The 17,290-nt window shown below is 47.8% G+C and overlaps 1 protein-coding gene across 3 annotated transcripts in view; it reads right to left on the reverse strand.

Moving 5' to 3' along the window:
* Nucleotides 1-604: 604 nt before the first annotated feature.
* The window catches only part of GGT6 (gamma-glutamyltransferase 6), a 473,516-nt gene continuing 456,830 nt past the window's right edge, over nt 605-17,290 (reverse strand). For all 3 annotated transcript variants that reach the window (XM_069626696.1, XM_069626694.1, XM_069626695.1), the window contains exon 4: nt 605-10,151. In XM_069626696.1, the coding sequence (XP_069482797.1) occupies nt 8,767-10,151 (1,385 nt within the window). In that variant the 3' untranslated portion in view covers nt 605-8,766. The remainder of the gene's footprint in view (nt 10,152-17,290) is intronic.

The following is a 17,290-nucleotide window of genomic DNA, read 5'->3' on the forward strand; positions in this document are numbered from 1 at the left end:
TGATTGTTTATGGCCTGTACCAAGCTCACGTTATCTGACCATACGTACGCTGGCTCTCCGTCCCTCAACGAATTACACTGAAAACACTTGCCCTCACTCATAAATGCCTATGCAACCAAGCACCCCTCTACTTAGCCAATAGATTCGCCCTACACAACACTAACAGACCTCGCAGAACTGCTCAGACTAACTGTCTCTCTATACTACGCTTCAACCTTCAAAGATCTGGCGGAGCCAGCTTCCCAGTTATGGCGGCGAAACTCTGGAACTCGCTTCCCAACTTGCTAAGATCTGAACCGTCCTTCCACAGTTTCAAAAACATGGCTAAAGCTTGGCTAATCGCCCAAGACCCATCACCTATTTGCCAACCACCTCCCATGCGCTAGCCACCTGCCTTCACCCATTGTACATAGGTTATTTCCTCCAGCTCACCCGTAACTGCATTATGTATATATGTTTATAAATGTTATTGTAATTTAAAAAACTTTAATTAAAACTGTAATTCAATTGCCATGTTTGCCTTATCATGTTGTAACTAAAATACGCGCCCGGATGCCCTCGGGCCTGGTGCATTCTATAAATAAAATAAATACAAATACAAAAATATAGCACAACATAAGCAGTTTATTCACTAGTTCATCTGGCCATGTGTATAGGGCCACCAGTAATGGGAAGAGTTCCAACACACAAATGTTCTTACACCAACCGTTTTTATCCCATTTGTCTGGCCAATCGGCCCTACACCATGCCTGTCCAAGTATTGCACCAAAACCGTGCCTTCCTGAAGCGTCTGTAAACAGTTGTTCGCAGGGGAACAAGCCGCCTGCCACACTCGTACACCATTGAAGTTTTTAAAGAAATCCCTCCACGTCCTCAGGTCATCCTTCAAGCCGCTTTCAAACGAATAAAATGCCTAGCTTCTGTTAGAGCTGCCGTGGCAGCTGCTATCCTACATACAAAAGCCCTCCCTGCGGGGAACACTCTGGCTGCAAAATTCAGTCACCCTAACAGAACCTGAATCTCCTTCAGGGTCGGTTCTCCTTACCCGGCACCAACTCAATGCTGTCTGTGAATGCAGCCACCTTTTTCAGGGAGTAACCTTGACACTCCCTCCATGGTATCTATTTCGATCCCTAAGTACAAGGGTTTTGTGCATGGGTCCGTATGCCAGTGGTACCGCCAGTACTCTGCATTGTTTAATAAAACCCATTAATACATTCTCGCAGGCAGAAGACCCCTACTCCCCTACAGGCAGAAAATCATCGAAATAGTGTGCTCCCTGCCCTACCTTCTGTGTTCAGAAAGTATTTACTCTAGACAAGAGCTAAACACCTCGAAATATGCGCACGAGATAGCACAACCCATTGGCATACATTTATCAATTTGTGTGCTGAAATCCCAACAAATGGAAACTTTCGGGGTGCATTGGAATGAGCCTAAATGCTGCTTCAATGTCCACTTCGGCCAATAAAGCACCCTTGACAGTCCTTCTAGCCAAGCTCATCGCCTCGTCGAATGAGGAGTAATGCACTGAGCATCCCTCATCATAGAACCAATCATTCATGGAGTCCCCCTTCGGATAGGACAGATTGTGCATCAAGCAAAACCTCAGCTTCTCCTTTATAGTAACCACCCCCAAAGGTGAGATGATTACACATTTTTTGGTAGAGGGTCCTTGAACAGGCCTGGCCACTCTTCCCAAACGCCTTTCTTTTCCGATCTTTTCTGTTACAACAGCTGCATGCAAGTTTATGGCCCACCTTTCTTGCTGTGGTCCCTTGTACGGTATTTTGAAGCTGGGTGCCACTGAAGACCCCATAATGTTGTGTGTGGTACTCATTATTTTGGGTGCCACACTGTCCGTTACTACTGGTTCCTGATGGGCTCTCGCATGCTGTGGCTCTGTGGCCAACACTTTCCCCCGGCAAATCAGTTTTCCCATCGATGGTTCATTCCATCAAATCTTTTCCATTGAAAGCTGTTTCATCGAATTGACATACATAACGTGCAAAGTGTTTATGCATCGAAACCCTTTCATCGAACTGAGTTTCGTTATATAAACCCTTTACATTTTTTGCAACATGCATAACGTTATAACGTTACAGGGAGCTGTCCAGTGCTGAGATACATTGCAACTGTATTGAATAGATTTCAGCACTGGACAGCTCCCTCTAACTTGTGTAGTGTGCACTTATATTTCATTTTTTAATGGGGGGGGACCCCACCAATAAAATAAAAGGTCCCCAGCCCTAGAAAATAAAATGAAAGTGCACACTACACAAGTCAGGGGGAATTGTCCAGTGCTGAAATCTATAAAGTATTTCAGCACTGGACAGCTTCCTCCAACTTATGGTGTTTATTGGTTGGTCCCCCCAACCCCTGGGGTCCCCCCCTAACCCGCATTTTCAAAATGTAACCCTTGTCCAGTGCTGAAATATATAATGTATTTCCGCACTGGACAGCTACCTCTAACTTGTGGCGTTTATTGTTTAATGGGGGTAGCCCCCCAAGACCACCAAACCCCCCTGGATCCCCCAACCACCATTTTCTAAATGTAACCCTTTCCTCGAACCATTGAATTTCCAACCCAAACATCCATAACTCTATTTTAAAAGGTATGTTTCAGTTGGAAATCCTGCGAAATTCATTCAATGAAAGTGCTTTTCCGATGGAAAAGCACTACATTTAATGAATTTTGATGGATAAAGATTTGATGGAAATTATTTCGATGGAAAGACTGCATACCCTGTAGATCATGGTGAACAGAGGGTTTCTGCTACAGGTTCTGGATTTTAAACCTCCTTTTTGGGTTGGGCCTTACCTTCCCCCTCACCTGGGGTCTCTCATCCCTACCCACATTCTTATTACCTGGCGCCCAACTGTCTGCCTCTGGTGACACCATATGCTTGTGGGCAGCGTTCTCCCGAGGCCTATTGTAAGCTGCGGCTAAGGCAGCATCCACCAAAGTCTCCCGTTGCTCTGTGCCTCCCCTGGCAGAAACACAAAGAAATAAAGGTTGCACACTTTTTCTTTTATTTTCCCTTTGGCTGTGAATTCTTTTGTCACCAATACTGACATGAAGGTGGGTTTATTTTTCACCAGTGTGTGGCTCATTTCACATACATGGAGAGACCCCAGAATGCAAACGAAAGGAATGAGCTAGAAACTAAGTAGGTTCTAAAATCTTACAGTGGTATAGTACATGTGCCTGGATATACTTGCTTGTAGTCAGTAATTGATCTTCTTTTCATTTCTCAATGCTGGGGTTGTTTGCCCAGTCAGCTGGAACACAGCCTAGCATAGCATAGCACCATGGGACATCACAAGAGCACAGAGCGGGCAGTCCCACAATGCAGGAGAGCCTCAGCATGCAAGGAAACAAGTTACTTAACTGGATGCACATGCTCAGGAATATTCACCGTCGTCAGGCTTGGAATCCGCAGTAAAAATAAAGCAGTTTAGCTTTAAACCAAAATTGCTCGCCACCTCTATAGCCTGTCAGTGTCCTTTGGCTCATACTACCCCCAGCCAATCACACTTGTCCTTCTGAGCCCCACCCCTGGTGGCCATCTTCAGATTTGGAAGTGCACGTAAGTACCCAAGTAGGACCCAAGAGAGGGGAAGGAGGGAGGGTTCACATGTGAATCCATGCAAGACCCATGCTGGAGAACAAGAGGTACAGGTAAGTAACTTGTTCCTTCTCCAGCATGAGGTCATCCATGGATTCACATGCTCATGAATACGATTACATAGCAGTACATTTACTCAACCACGTGAGGTGGCAAGGCTCCCAGAAGCAATACACTTACCGCTGGAACAGCTCACCTCAAATAAACAGGTTGCGTAGGAATCCCAGGACAGCTGCTTTGAATCCCTGTCGATGCACTAGAATCTTGTGAAGGTGTGGGTAGAGCACCACGTAGCAGCTCTGCAGATGTTCGAGCAGGGGAACACCAGAGAGAAACGCCGTCATTGCTACAATGGCTCTGGTAGAGTGGGCTCTCAGTCGGTCAGGAGGTGGTCTGTAGGCCAGACGATGGCAATGCATCATACAGCCGGAGCGCCACCTGGCTATGGAAGCAATAGAGGAGAGAACAACGCAACCAATTGGAAGATGGGCAATACGAGATTATTAGCATTTATATAGGCGGCAGCCAATGAGGGTGGGGTGTGAACACTGTATATCAAGTGTGTCATGAATCAAGAGTTGTATGTTTATAAGATAGTCACCATCTTGGAGGAGGTAAGAGCTCTGTAGCAGTGGATTTGTAATACCCTGTCGCCTCTTACTTTTTGTAGAGAAAATAAAGCTCTTGTTCTTCGCCAAAAAAGGCCTTTGTCCCTAGTGGTTTGTATGTTCTCGCCCTTACACCTTGGAGTGGCTCCTCCACCACAGTAGGCAGAGCCCCTGAAGCAGGCCAGAGGGGTGACAGGGGCCCTATGAAGCAGTGTCAGCTGATGGAGAGGAGACCTTGGAAGACTCCTCACCAGAGCAGGAGCTGCTGAATTTCAGCCACCAGAGTATGCACGGTGCTTAAGGACAGGTCTCTTGGCGCAGGTGCAGCCAGTACAGCAGGAGCAAGTGCAGCAGGAGCAGGTGCAGCCAGCAGCAGGAGCAGGTGCAGCCAGTGCAGCAGGAGCAGGTGCAGCCAGTGCAGCAGGAGCAGGTGCAGCCAGTGCAGCAGGAGCAGGTGCAGCCAGTGCAGCAGGAGCAGGTGCAGCCAGTGCAGCAGGAGCAAGTGCAGCAGGAGCAGGTGCAGCCAGCAGCAGGAGCAGGTGCAGCCAGTGCAGCAGGAGCAGGTGCAGCCAGTGCAGCAGGAGCAGGTGCAGCCAGTGCAGCAGGAGCAGGTGCAGCCAGTGCAGCAGGAGCAGGTGCAGCCAGTGCAGCAGGAGCAGGAACTGGGCCCGAGGCCCTGGGATGGCCTACGGGTCAGTGAACGCCGATGAGGCATAGGCAGAATGGGCCCGGGACCCCCTTGGCCCCCTTCCTGAACCAAATAATAATCTTCTGCCAGTTCTTCCACAGAACTGGTGTAAATGGCTGTTGTCCTTCGGGGATCCTATAGGAGCCAGAGTTAAGAGCGGCACAACCTTGATGGGCCCGAGCAGGAATTCAAGAGCTGGAGACATGTCTCTCACCAGATCAGAGCCCCTTGGAAAAGAGGCAACAGCTGGAGACAGCGGCGCAGGAATCAGCACTGTCGTCGATGGACTCATTGTTGAAACCATTGGCTGAGGTCTAGGAGGCAGAGACACCCTGGCTGTTGTGACAGTTGACATCGACGATGTGCTGGTAGACTGGACGGTTATCGACAGGATGGTCGTCAATGGGGTGAGGGTTTGGATGGATGACGTTGTCGGTGACGATGGCGGAACCACAGACTGGTCCTTGGATGACTTGCTTGGTGGTCCTTGGATGACTGTGCTTGGACGACAAGGTCAGCAATTACCTTGTGGATGGAGGTAGCCCACCAGCAGGCAGGCTAGCCGTCGACTGAGTCGATAGTGACTGACCCTTCTCAGAACTGGGTCATGCAGTCAGAAAGGAGCGTGGGATTTAGCCTTCTTTTGGATATTCACCACAGAAACATCCTCAAAGGACCTCAACCTCTTCTTACCAGAGGGACTACGCTCAGTGGACCTGCCGGCACAGGAACAGGCAGGACTATGCCTGGAGGCCTCATTAGAGGCCTTCCCTTCCTCGATCCATGCCACCAACCTCTGATAGCAGTCTGTCTGAGTCTTCGATGAAAACGATTGCCAGATCGAGCATCCGTTTGCATCGTTGTCGGGATGAAGACAGTAAATGCCTTTCAGGAGCTGATCTTCAAAGATATTCTTCAGGCCGCAGCTTTCACAGGACCTTAAGAGGTTTTTCTTTGTGGCATCCACCATGGTTGAGGTGTTGAGGTGTAAAACCAAACCTGGGCCTGTGGCACCACGGGTTGAAGATCCAACAGTGCATTGAAGATCTCAGCCAACAAAGGGTAGCCGCTGCCGGTTGTCACCAGGTGACGATGAAGAGATGGAGAATTTCTTTAAAAAAACTAACGATTTTCAGGGAACGGGGCACAAGAACTCCCAACACTATAAACGTGCAGTAAAATCTGATGATGGCCACCAGGGTTGGAGCTTAAGAGTACAAGTGTAATTGGCTGTGGGCAGTCTGATCCAAAGGACACAGGTAGGCTATAGAGGAGACAAGCAGTTTTGGTTTAAATCTAAACTGCTTTCTTTTTATAGAGGATTCCCAGCCCGACGACAGGAATTATTCATGAGCATGTGAATCCATGCAAGACCCCATGCAGGAGAAGCGAAGTACCCCAATACCGTGGTCCTTTCCACGGACCAGAGCTTATAGACTTACATGTATTGCGAGACAAAGATCCTACAGAAGACAAAGGTTAGAGCCAACAGAAACCGGGATACAAAGCTGAATTTTATGGCCAACAGTTTTTTTTAACATGCTCCAAAACCTTCATGAATACCAGAGCATGGAGGACTGCCCTTCCGATATTTCCTGAAACAGGGGTTTGCAAGCTGCAGCTCTCCAGATATTTTCAACTATAACTCCCACAATCTCTTATCATTGGGTATGCTGGCTAAGGAGCATTTTAGTTCAAAACATCTGGAAAGGCAAAGGTTACAAACCCCTGCCCTAAAACATGCCTGATGTATGCCCCATGGCCAACATCTACTTGTGAGTTGATCCAATGAGCTCTGAAATCGTCTATAGGTCCCCTTCCCAAAGTTGATTCTTTTGAAAGTTAATCCTCTTAATACGTTGCATTTTTGTCCACTTTCTCTCTCTCTTCTCACACACAGGCTTGTATTTGATCACTAATCATTTCTCCACCCTAAACTGAAATACTTGTATTCCTTTTGTTGGGGGACTGTTGACCTTGGTTCCTGTGTGCCAGATTGTCCTCTCTGTTTGTCGACCATTAGCGGACATGGACCTTTGAATTTGATACCAAACTCCCTCTGCAAAAGAGGCCAGAAGCCAATGAGATGCATGTGGGCATGAGTGAAGGATCATGGGAGATCACCCACCATGTTCTCCTGAACGGGTCTTTGAAGAGTACACACAGAATAGGAGCCGGTGATGGATTACGATGGCCTGATCTTTCTCGTGTGGTCCTCATCTGGGGCCTGATGACACAATGCTTCGGCTTCATGCGCAGGGTGCTGGATTAATAAAAGGATGGGGCCCTGCTACAAGTTCATCAGACACTCAGTGGAAACCTGTCTGTGCAGTCTAGTTTTACAATCGTGATGTAAGAGAACAAGGAGGTTGCGAGCACTGCTCTAGGGGTCCTCGCAGAGAAACACAGTATATAAGTGCATGTCTAAAAACCGAAGAGGCAGAGCTCCCCAGTGCCCCATCTCTTGAACGATGCTCTCAACCATTCCTGGCCTTTTAATAAAGAACATCCCAGAAACCAAGAGTTACAGGGCCACACTGAAGAGGAGAAGCCACACAACAACACTTCCTATGCATTAGCCAAGTCTCCTCAGTGGGGAGCATATGGAAAGAGCACAGAAACATACATGGGCATGCTTACAACGCGTTCCTTTCGCACGGTGCAATTTTGGTGGATGTGTGTCATGGAACAAGGACACGGGTTGGCATTACTGATTCGGCCAACCTGCCCCAATCCCACCCCACCCCCCTCACCCTCATTGATGCTTCTCACAAATCAGACAGTATCTCCAGGGAATTTGAGGATGGGTGGAGATCCTTTGGAGTCCTATGTGTTCCGCCCTCTTTTTGCAGTGGATTCCATAGGATCGCATGTAAAGGCCTCCCGCTGTGCACGGATGCAAGCGGGTCTCTCCATGCAATAGCGAGGCTCATCCAAAATTACCCCCAGATGAGGGATTTTGGCAGAAAATCAATGACATTAATAAGTATCTACAAGACATGTTTAATCTACTGACTGTGGTACTGTTACATATCCCGGCATTGGCTCTTCCGTGGTGTCCCAATTGTGCACACAACCCTAGAACTGTCCCTAGTCCCTTCTGGCCGCAGATGGTAGGTTCTATGCGTGGGGACTCCCCAGTACAGGGACAGCATGCCACTCTCTACAGCACCTCCTGTAAGAGGCGGGTAGCCTAAGATGAGATGGCTTCTATTCTGCTGGCCTGGGACTACCACACTGCTGTAATCTGCCAAATACTAGCTGTGACCTACATTGGAGGATGGCCAGGTGGATCCCCCCCCCCTGTCCACATTGGGGACCTCTGCCTTCCTTACAATGTCCAATAATAATAAGGACAGTCAAGACCATAGGAACCAAGATATACAGAGGGATAGACAACAGGACCTTTCAGAAAAGAACAGATTGTCTCAGCAATGCACTACACTCAACTTCAAGAATACTGAACTTCTTTAGACGGATCAAACATTTGTCTTGTCCCACTACCAAGCTGCAGTCACCATTTTCCTTAGGAAATTAATGCTTTTGCTGAAAGGCGGGACTACAAACAGAACGTCTTAGTAAAGAACTTATGGTGAGATCATGTGTGCGTTGTCTCAGGAACTAGTGTTAATGGAAGCACCACAAGCAGTTGGAAGACCACACAACTGCTTATAAACAACTTCCTCAAAGTTTACTTCGCTCACGCCTGCAAATATTCTCACTAAAGGAAATACGGTGGTCCACTGCAGACCTTAAATCCATTGGTCATAGAGTTCAGACTCCCGCTGCAAGCCCTCAATGCAGGTAGGTACGCCTGGGCAAACTCCACCCAGCAGGAGCGTTAGAAGCCATGGAAGTGGCAGCAGGTGGGTGGCCAGCCAAAGGCTTGCACGTGCTCCGCACGCGACTCCACCAGCAGCAAGGGCGTAGTTGCATCTGTCTCATTGAACACTCCAGTCTCTGCCATGCTGTCCAACAAGCTCAAGACCTCAGATGTGTTGGAAAAGCCAGAGATGGAGGTATGCCAGGTGCCACCCTCCCCCATGTTAACATTCAAACGAGGCCCACTGGCCATGTCCTTCAAGGGTTTCTCAAAGTAGATGTGATTGATGAGGCTTTGAGCGACAGAGATGGGGACAGAGCTTCCTCCTGAGGCTCCCACTCCTAAAACATCAACATCATCCTCCTCCTCCTCCTCCTCCTCCTCCTTCTCCTCCTTCTCCTCCTTCTCCTCCTTCCCCTCCTTCCCCTCCTTCCCCTCCCTCCCCCTGTTAAGTCTCACCACCACCGGGCTCGCCCAGAAGAGCGAAGTTGAGCTGCTACCAGAAAAGTCACTTAGGAGGATCCCCGTAGAGGGAGACATGAACTTGGATCCGAAAGAACTGTTGAGTGTCATAGAGAGCAGTAGGACGTTACCCTCACTGTCTGCTGCAGAAACATGGCTGCCAACGTCAGCAACACTCAGATGCACAGAGTCCCTTCTCAATGCAGGGGGCCCGGAAGGTGTAGCAATGCTGCCATTGAATTCCTCACCAAGGCCACTGCCATAGCCATGCTGTGAAGCATTAAGGATGCGACGGTAAGCGTCAAAGGTGCTTTGGGCATTGGTAAGGCTCTTTGGCGTCAACTTCTTTGCATTTACTTCCTTCAAAATATCAGCTATGATATTTCCAGATGCTGGAGGAGGGGCTCCATAAAGAGTAAATCTGTCTAATTTAAGAGACACAGGACGTTCAAATGCCACCGAGGAGGCCTTGCTGGACTCTAGGAAGGACAGTCTTTCAGAAGGAGATACACCCTCAGAAGAAAGGTCTTCAGATAAAGGTTGCATAAGGGTGTCTGGCAGCGTGGGCCCATTCATCAATGATGCAGCTGATTGGAGAAATCGAGCAAGATTCGGATTGGACAAAACGGCACCTTCCGCTTTCAAACTTCCATTGGTGTAGCAGAACCAGTCTCGGAGGCTTGAAGACGTCACACTATCTTCATTCTCCCGTAGGGCTCTGGCGAGGATGCTGTCGATCCGGAAGCCCTTTTCTGCCATCTGTACAGCCTTTTCGAAGAGTTTGGGCCAGTCCAGGCTGCCATGTTGTTGATGAATTACCCATAGTCCTTGTAACACCAGCGGGAATCCAAATCGTGTGGAGGTGGCCCGAGTAGACATCGCATTGAGTGCCCTGGCTTGCTCAGCTGTGTTGTTGTAGTATATGGCTGAAAAGACCCCACCTAAGAAAGCAAGAACAAGACGTTAAAGACAAAAACTCACATGTGTGTATACACAACAAGCCATATAAAGCAGGTGGTTTCCATAACACCAGTAAGAGGTGTAGGTCAAACACAGAATTAGGTGAAACTTGCAACAAATCTAGCGAGTAGCAGGAATCATGTCTTGAGAGAACCAAATCCATCACAGCTGGCCTACAAGTGTATTTCAAGCAGTACTATCCATAATCACGAGGCAGATTTACTAAACCACGTTGGGGCAAGTTAGCCGTATTCATAAGGCTTCTGAATAGGTTAGTAAGGACAACCTTATTGCAAAAAGATTGCAGTGGGGCATTATAGTCAAATCAAGGCATAGAGCCCAACTAGAATTTGCGCGTGTTGCGCAAGAACCTATATGGCAAGAGGAGAATAGAGAGAGTACTGGTTCAGCAACCTCTCCATACCAGTGGCCCCCTCCCAGCTCACTACTCTGGGGTGACCACCTCCCCATTCCATTTCATTCTTCACGCCTTCACACAGCCTACCCACCCACAAGAGAGCCATGTCAACACCGAAAAAAAACGTATCCTGATGGCTACTCTGCAGTACTGAAAAACTCAGGGTTGTTTCCCGGATGACCCAAAGCGCGGAAGGTTCTGGATAAATAATGGCTCCTGGATGCCTTGGCAAAGGTCAGACACTGGAGTCCCTTCAAGCCTTCAGATAAGAAGCAATTGACCAGATGATACACCCCACACTGAACAACCTCATGCAAACAAACCGGGAACTGAAACTGACCTGCAACACAACAAAGACAGCTGTAATACTCCAGGGCATAGATAAAAGAAGAACCTAAGAAAACCTACACCAAGCACTGAGAAGGTATAACTGGCCCACAAAAGGAGATGCTGAGAGGGAGCAAAGAAAACAGAAAACCAACAACATCTGTGCAACAACAAGCTCTCCATGTGATACAATATCCACTAATTGGATCAGCAAAGCTGATTTGTTTCACCAACAACAAGATATGAAGCAAGTAACTGGAACTGCAAACCAGTGACTAGCAATGGCATCAAAGTCACACAGCAAAATAAAAAAGAGGTGATGGCTAGAGGGTTTAGCATTATTCTCAACTTCTGGCAGCAACTCTCCAGGCGATCTTTCCGCATGCCAAGCCATTACAAAAAGGAAACACCATATCCAAATCAGGCTTGCCCCCTACCCTGCCTATCCATCCAACAAAAAGGGGCAGTCCATCCAAAACTACATGGTCACATCCCTTCTACATGAAATCACAGGCAACATCAGACAAGCAGTGCAGGACCGACTGCCCCTCTTGGCGTGGGTCCAACCGGGTATGTTAATGGTCTTTCACTTTTCTGTATTGGCTTGGCAGGCTGAAGAATTATAGTCTGGAGAGTGGTTTAGAGCTGTGCCAGAGGTTAAGATTAATTCACAGCTTTTGTTTAGATATCCATCAGACACCCACCAAAACTAACTTCCTTCAAACTCAACATGCTATCTTCAGGAGACCGGTCTCATTTCCCAGCACACAAGTGCTCATTAGACATCTTCCTACCCCCTCCAGAGAAGAAGGCTTCTCTCTGGTCTACGGGTGGACTCCAGTGAATAACCACCCATTATGCAACAGGATATACCGGGCCAAATTCTACTGCCAACTCTGGGAGAACGATAAACATAGAACATGCCACACCAACCTCAGTCAGGTATGCTTTAGTCCGCTAAGTAACACAAACCGCTCCTGTCAATCAGTGGTGATCTGAGGAGACGCACCCTGCAGCCTCCTCATCAACATACCTGTACACTAGCACCCAATCAGTCACAGCATCTAGTTGTGGACAGTGGACCCTCATCTCTTCAATCAAATGCATGGTCAAGACATGTGTTGGCTGTATGTAGAATTAGAGCCTTTGCTCGTTACTGCCCTATATTGCAGTGTTGGTGTAAATGCGGTTTCTACTGAAGACATGTATATGTCGTCAGCGGTACTGCAACTCTCCAATGAAGTGTCTTATGATGTCATCTAAAGGTTGTACGTCACCTGAAGAGGTGCAGTACCACTGATAACAAATGTCCCCATAAGATACTACATGGAGATCAAAACTGCAGTATAGAATAAAGACGAATTTGATATATATACACATTTTCCGATATTTTGTTTTCAATTAGTCATTTCTAATTGCACAAACAAAACAGAACAGTATTTTGCTTTCTGTTTGAATTAGTTTCTTTCTTCTGTACACTCCCATACCCCTTTGCCCTGTCAATCCTTCCCTATTACACAGTCATCCCCCCTCAACCTTCCCTTGGGGTGGTTTGAGATACATGCTTTGCCAGATGCCAGATCTGGACAAATCCAGCCCAATGACAAACACTGCTGGACATGGGAATTCTATGTCAAGACCGGAGGCTCCCATTATGCTTCTCTTTCTTTATTTACATATTTAAAGAAAGGCTCAGCAGCAAGGTATTTTTGTGCACCAAGTGTCGTATGAGTAAACATAGAAAAGGGGGTGCACTAAATATACAATATAACAAGAAAACATAATATAACAGTAGTATTTCCAGAGTTCTGAATGAAACAAACTCCATTTCCCAGAGTTCCCTAGTGTCACCAAAGAAACATCAATATGTGACTTAGTCCTCCAATGGGTGTCCTGATCCCTTCATAAACAGTCCTAAACATGATGCGACTTCCTCTTTCTTTGCTGCTCACAGCAAGAGATAAGTACCTTCATGTTTACCACTGTTTATGACACGTTATTTCATTTTCATAATAATTGACATTGCTATATATGTTTAATTGTTATTAAGAGCGCACTCTGCCTCAAATTGAATTGATTTCCTTTTAATCATTACCTTCGTTATTAACTCCGACGCCAGCTGCCTTCTGCTGGCATCGGAGACTGCGTAATTCGAAGCTTCGCTTCGCAATAATACAATTTATCAACTGTTTCTTCCGCTTCACAAGCGGACCTCTCGGCGGGCCCACGTCGGCTCCCCCGACCCTTCGGTACTCTCCTCGGGCACGGGGAGGCCGGCGCGGCATTACTACAGCCCGCAACACCGCCCACTAACCACCAGGGGAGCTCCTGCTCTTCCTGGTCCTTTCCTCTGTATTCCGGCGCTCGAGTGCGCATGACCTTTAAGTTATAACGGTCTTGCGAACTCGAGCGCCGGAATCTCTCCTCAGGCGACAGCAAATACACACTTTATTTCATCGCGGATCAACAAGAATTCGCACGCGAGTGCTTGAATATATATTTGAATACATAATTTTAAAAAAAAAAAAAAAAAAAAAAAGAGGAGAGAAAATCTCCCGTTCAGCATTCTCTAAAGACTATAACACTAAGCTGAACTGATTTTACTGGGCACTGAGAGAAGGCATTCAAAAACCCAGAAGACAAAAAAAAAAAAAAAAAAAAGTGAGTAAGGTGCTTTAAACTTTATTATGGCAGCGCAGTACTCACCTCAATCAGATCAGGCCTGGTCTGAGACCGAGGAAGATCACTGCTATATAGATGAGGTGGCGATGGCTAACAGCTTACAAAAGGTACTGGGATCCTCTGTGGAGAGCAGTATTAGAAAAGCAGTAACAGACATGCTCTTTCCCATTCAACAACGCCTAGAAACTATGGAAGAGCATTTAAGAGGGACCTCCCCTCCTGGGAGGAAAAGAACGCAAAAGAGGAAGCACCTTACGGAAGGGGGATGTATACCAGCTCGCAAGAGCAGAAGCTCTACGACCCCCCCGAGCCAGCCAACAGATGCCACAGCTGCCGTTTCGGACGCCTTCTCCAGGCTGAAACAAGCCTTTATGAACAGGAAGGTAACCTCTTCCCATGAACCCTCTTACCCAGAGGAAGAAATGAGGGAAAATGTACCCTCAAGCCCAGAGAGATATAGACAGGCCACAGAGGATGGCCAAAACAAGAGCGTCTACGACGCTGATCCGTCTCAATCCTCATCTGAAGAGGAAATTCAAATAGAGGGTTCAGAGCCCTCAGGTTCTGGGACTGCGGCAGACCCCATCCCCAAGAACACAACCGGAAACAAGCCTCCTGCAGAGGGGATGTTCACTCCGGAAGACCTTATGCACCCCAGATCCACAGACTGGGAACCGTCTTCAAAGACATCGAAATACATTCATTTCAGACTACGTAAGGCACTGGATAAAGAAGTCAGAGCTAGACTTCGAGCGGAATGTCCACGCCCAGATATTGCGGACAAAGTGGCTCTAACACCAGAGCTAGATTCAAAGATGATTACCTTCCTAGGTAAAAACGTAAAAGACCCAAGGAAAGGCATAGACCGTGCCTGGAAGTCCTGTCAGGACAAAGTACTAGACGTGGCGGGGCCACTAACCAAGATTTCAGATCTAGCGGAAGAAGCAATAAACTCTTCTAATCCCATTGACCCGGTAATACTCTCTGGTTGGGTTCAACGGGCAATTTGCCTGTTAGGTAACGCCAGTTGTGCTATTTCAACAGAACGCCGAAAAGGCATCCTATATAAAATAGACGCCAAACTGAGCGAACTGGCAGACACAGAGTCAGGTCCAACAGCACAAGGCCTGCTTTTTGGAGATCCTTTTATGAAGGAAATGGCGAAATTCGTGGGAACATTTACAGCATTGGACAAAGCACAAGCCTCCATAAAAAGAGTCTTCGCGTCCAAGGTTTTCACCAGGGCCGGACGAGGCAGAGGTCGCTCCTCCGGCCGTTACTTTTTCGACAAAAGATCTCAACACTCCAGAGGCCAGCTTAACTCCTGGCAAGAGCGCTCCGACACTTTCTTTCCCTCAAGAGGTCGTGGAAGAGGGCGCCCCTGGAGAAGAGCGGCCAGATACCCAGCCCAACAACAATCTACAGGTCAGTGTACTTATAGCAGCGCCAGCGCCACTGACTCCTATAGGTGGGAGGTTAATGATGTTTATAAATGCTTGGGATACCTTATCAGGAGACGCCTGGGTCAGGGACACAGTTCAGGGTCTGCGCCTAGAGTTTTTCGAGCAGCCCATCCAGACATGTCGCCCTACTCCAATAGTAATGTCTCAGACAGATCAAATCGCCTTAGACAGCGAAATACACAATCTTTGTCTGAAGAGAGCAATTCGCCCCTGTCAAAGCCAGGGAGGGTTTTTCAGTCCCATATTCCTAGTTCGCAGGAAAGAAAAAGTACGACCAGTCATAAACCTCAAAGCTCTCAACGAATACATCATTTACCGCCATTTCAAAATGGAAGGTATACATATGCTCAGAGATCTTCTGAGACCGAACGATTGGCTCATGCGTCTAGACCTGAAAGACGCCTACTTAACAATACCAATTCATCAGGCACATATAAATTACCTGAGATTTTCCTGGAAAAATCGAGATTGGGAGTTCACAAGCCTACCTTTCGGGCTCTCTTCAGCGCCTTGGGTTTTCACCAAGCTTCTAAGGCCTGTAGTAGCTCATCTAAGAGAGCAAGGGGTTTGTCTTATTATTTATCTAGACGACATCATTTTCATGGCACAGTCACAAGAACTAGTTCAGAAACAGACCAAACTAGCCATAAACTTGCTACACAGTCTCGGTTTCCTTATAAATTGGGAAAAGTCAGTTCTTCTTCCATCCAAGAGCATGGAATTTCTGGGCTTTGTTGTGGACACCCAGAATTGTCAGCTCCGACTCCCATCAGCCAAGATCCATTCTACCAAAAGGGAGATACGCAGGATCTTGCAAAAGGACCTGTTCTCTCTTCGAGAACTGGCAAGAGTGATAGGGTTACTATCCCCCTCCATTCAGGCGATATTTCCCGGCCCTCTTCACTATCGCGAATTGCAAAGACTGAAAGGCCAACACTTAAGACACAGTCTTTCATACTCTCAACTCCTAACATTATCTCCTCAAGCGAGGACAGAACTCAACTGGTGGCTCACTCACATGGAGGCCTGGAACGGCAGAGCCATTTTCGGATCTGCTCCAGATATCATCATCGAGTCAGACGCCAGCCGCTCCGGATGGGGTGCGAGATGCGGCTCCATAGCCACAGGAGGGACCTGGTCTTATCAAGAGCTAGACCTGCATATCAACTGCCTAGAACTTCTGGCAGGTTCCTTTGCAGTACGCTCCTTTGCCAGAGGCAGAGCGAGTTGCTGTATCTTGCTAAAAATGGACAACATTTCCGCGGTAAGATACATCCACCATCTAGGTGGCACCAAATCAAGACCTCTAGCAGAACTAGCCAAGGACTTCTGGCACTTCTGTCTGGCACATCGAATCTCAGTTACAGCAGAATACCTTCCCGGCCTATCAAATGTGGTAGCGGACTGGTACTCCCGCCACTCCATAGACTACAGCGACTGGAAGCTCGACAGAGGAGTCTTCCTCCGCCTCCAGGAGATTTGGGGCCCAATGTCCATAGATCTTTTCGCCTCCAGACTCAATACACAGCTACCAATGTTTTACAGCTGGAGACCGGATCCAGCAGCAACAGCAACAGACGCTTTTCTCCAACAATGGTCCCAAGGGGTACTCTATGCCTTTCCCCCATTCACCATGATAGCGAGGACCCTGGCGAAGGCCCGTCTGGAACTTTCAGACTTAGTCCTCATAGCACCGGTCTGGACATCTCAGACCTGGTTATCCAGTTCTTCTGGAACTTTCCTCGGATTTTCCAATCCTACTACCCCAATTTCCGGATCTTCTTCTAGATCCTTCGGGGCAGAGGCATCCCCTTCTTCTCAACGGTTCTCTGACCCTGGCAGCATGGAGGATTTCAGGTCAAGATGGAGAACTCCAGGCATGTCACGCAGGGCGATCAGTCTCATCGAAGAAAGCTGGGCTCCTACCACCCTTAAGAGATATTCCAACTCTTGGGGCGCCTGGAGCACCTGGTGCCGGAGAAAAGGCTTACACCCAATTTCAGCACCTGTAGAGGAAATCTTGAATTTCTTAGCAACTCTAGTAGAAAGAGGGCTCGCCTACAGGACAGTGAACGCATATCGTTCAGCGATCTCAGCTGGTCACGACCTCATTGAAGGAATACCAGCTGGTGAACACCACCTCGTCTGCAGATTATTAAAAGGAGTCAGACTTACAGTCCCGCCCCTTTCCCGCTACGACAAACTTTGGGACGTTAACAAAGTATTGAAT

The sequence above is a fragment of the Ambystoma mexicanum genome, chromosome 6p (assembly GCF_040938575.1).
Source record: "Ambystoma mexicanum isolate Mex_15411 chromosome 6p, UKY_AmexF1_1, whole genome shotgun sequence".
Lineage (NCBI taxonomy): Eukaryota > Metazoa > Chordata > Amphibia > Caudata > Ambystomatidae > Ambystoma > Ambystoma mexicanum.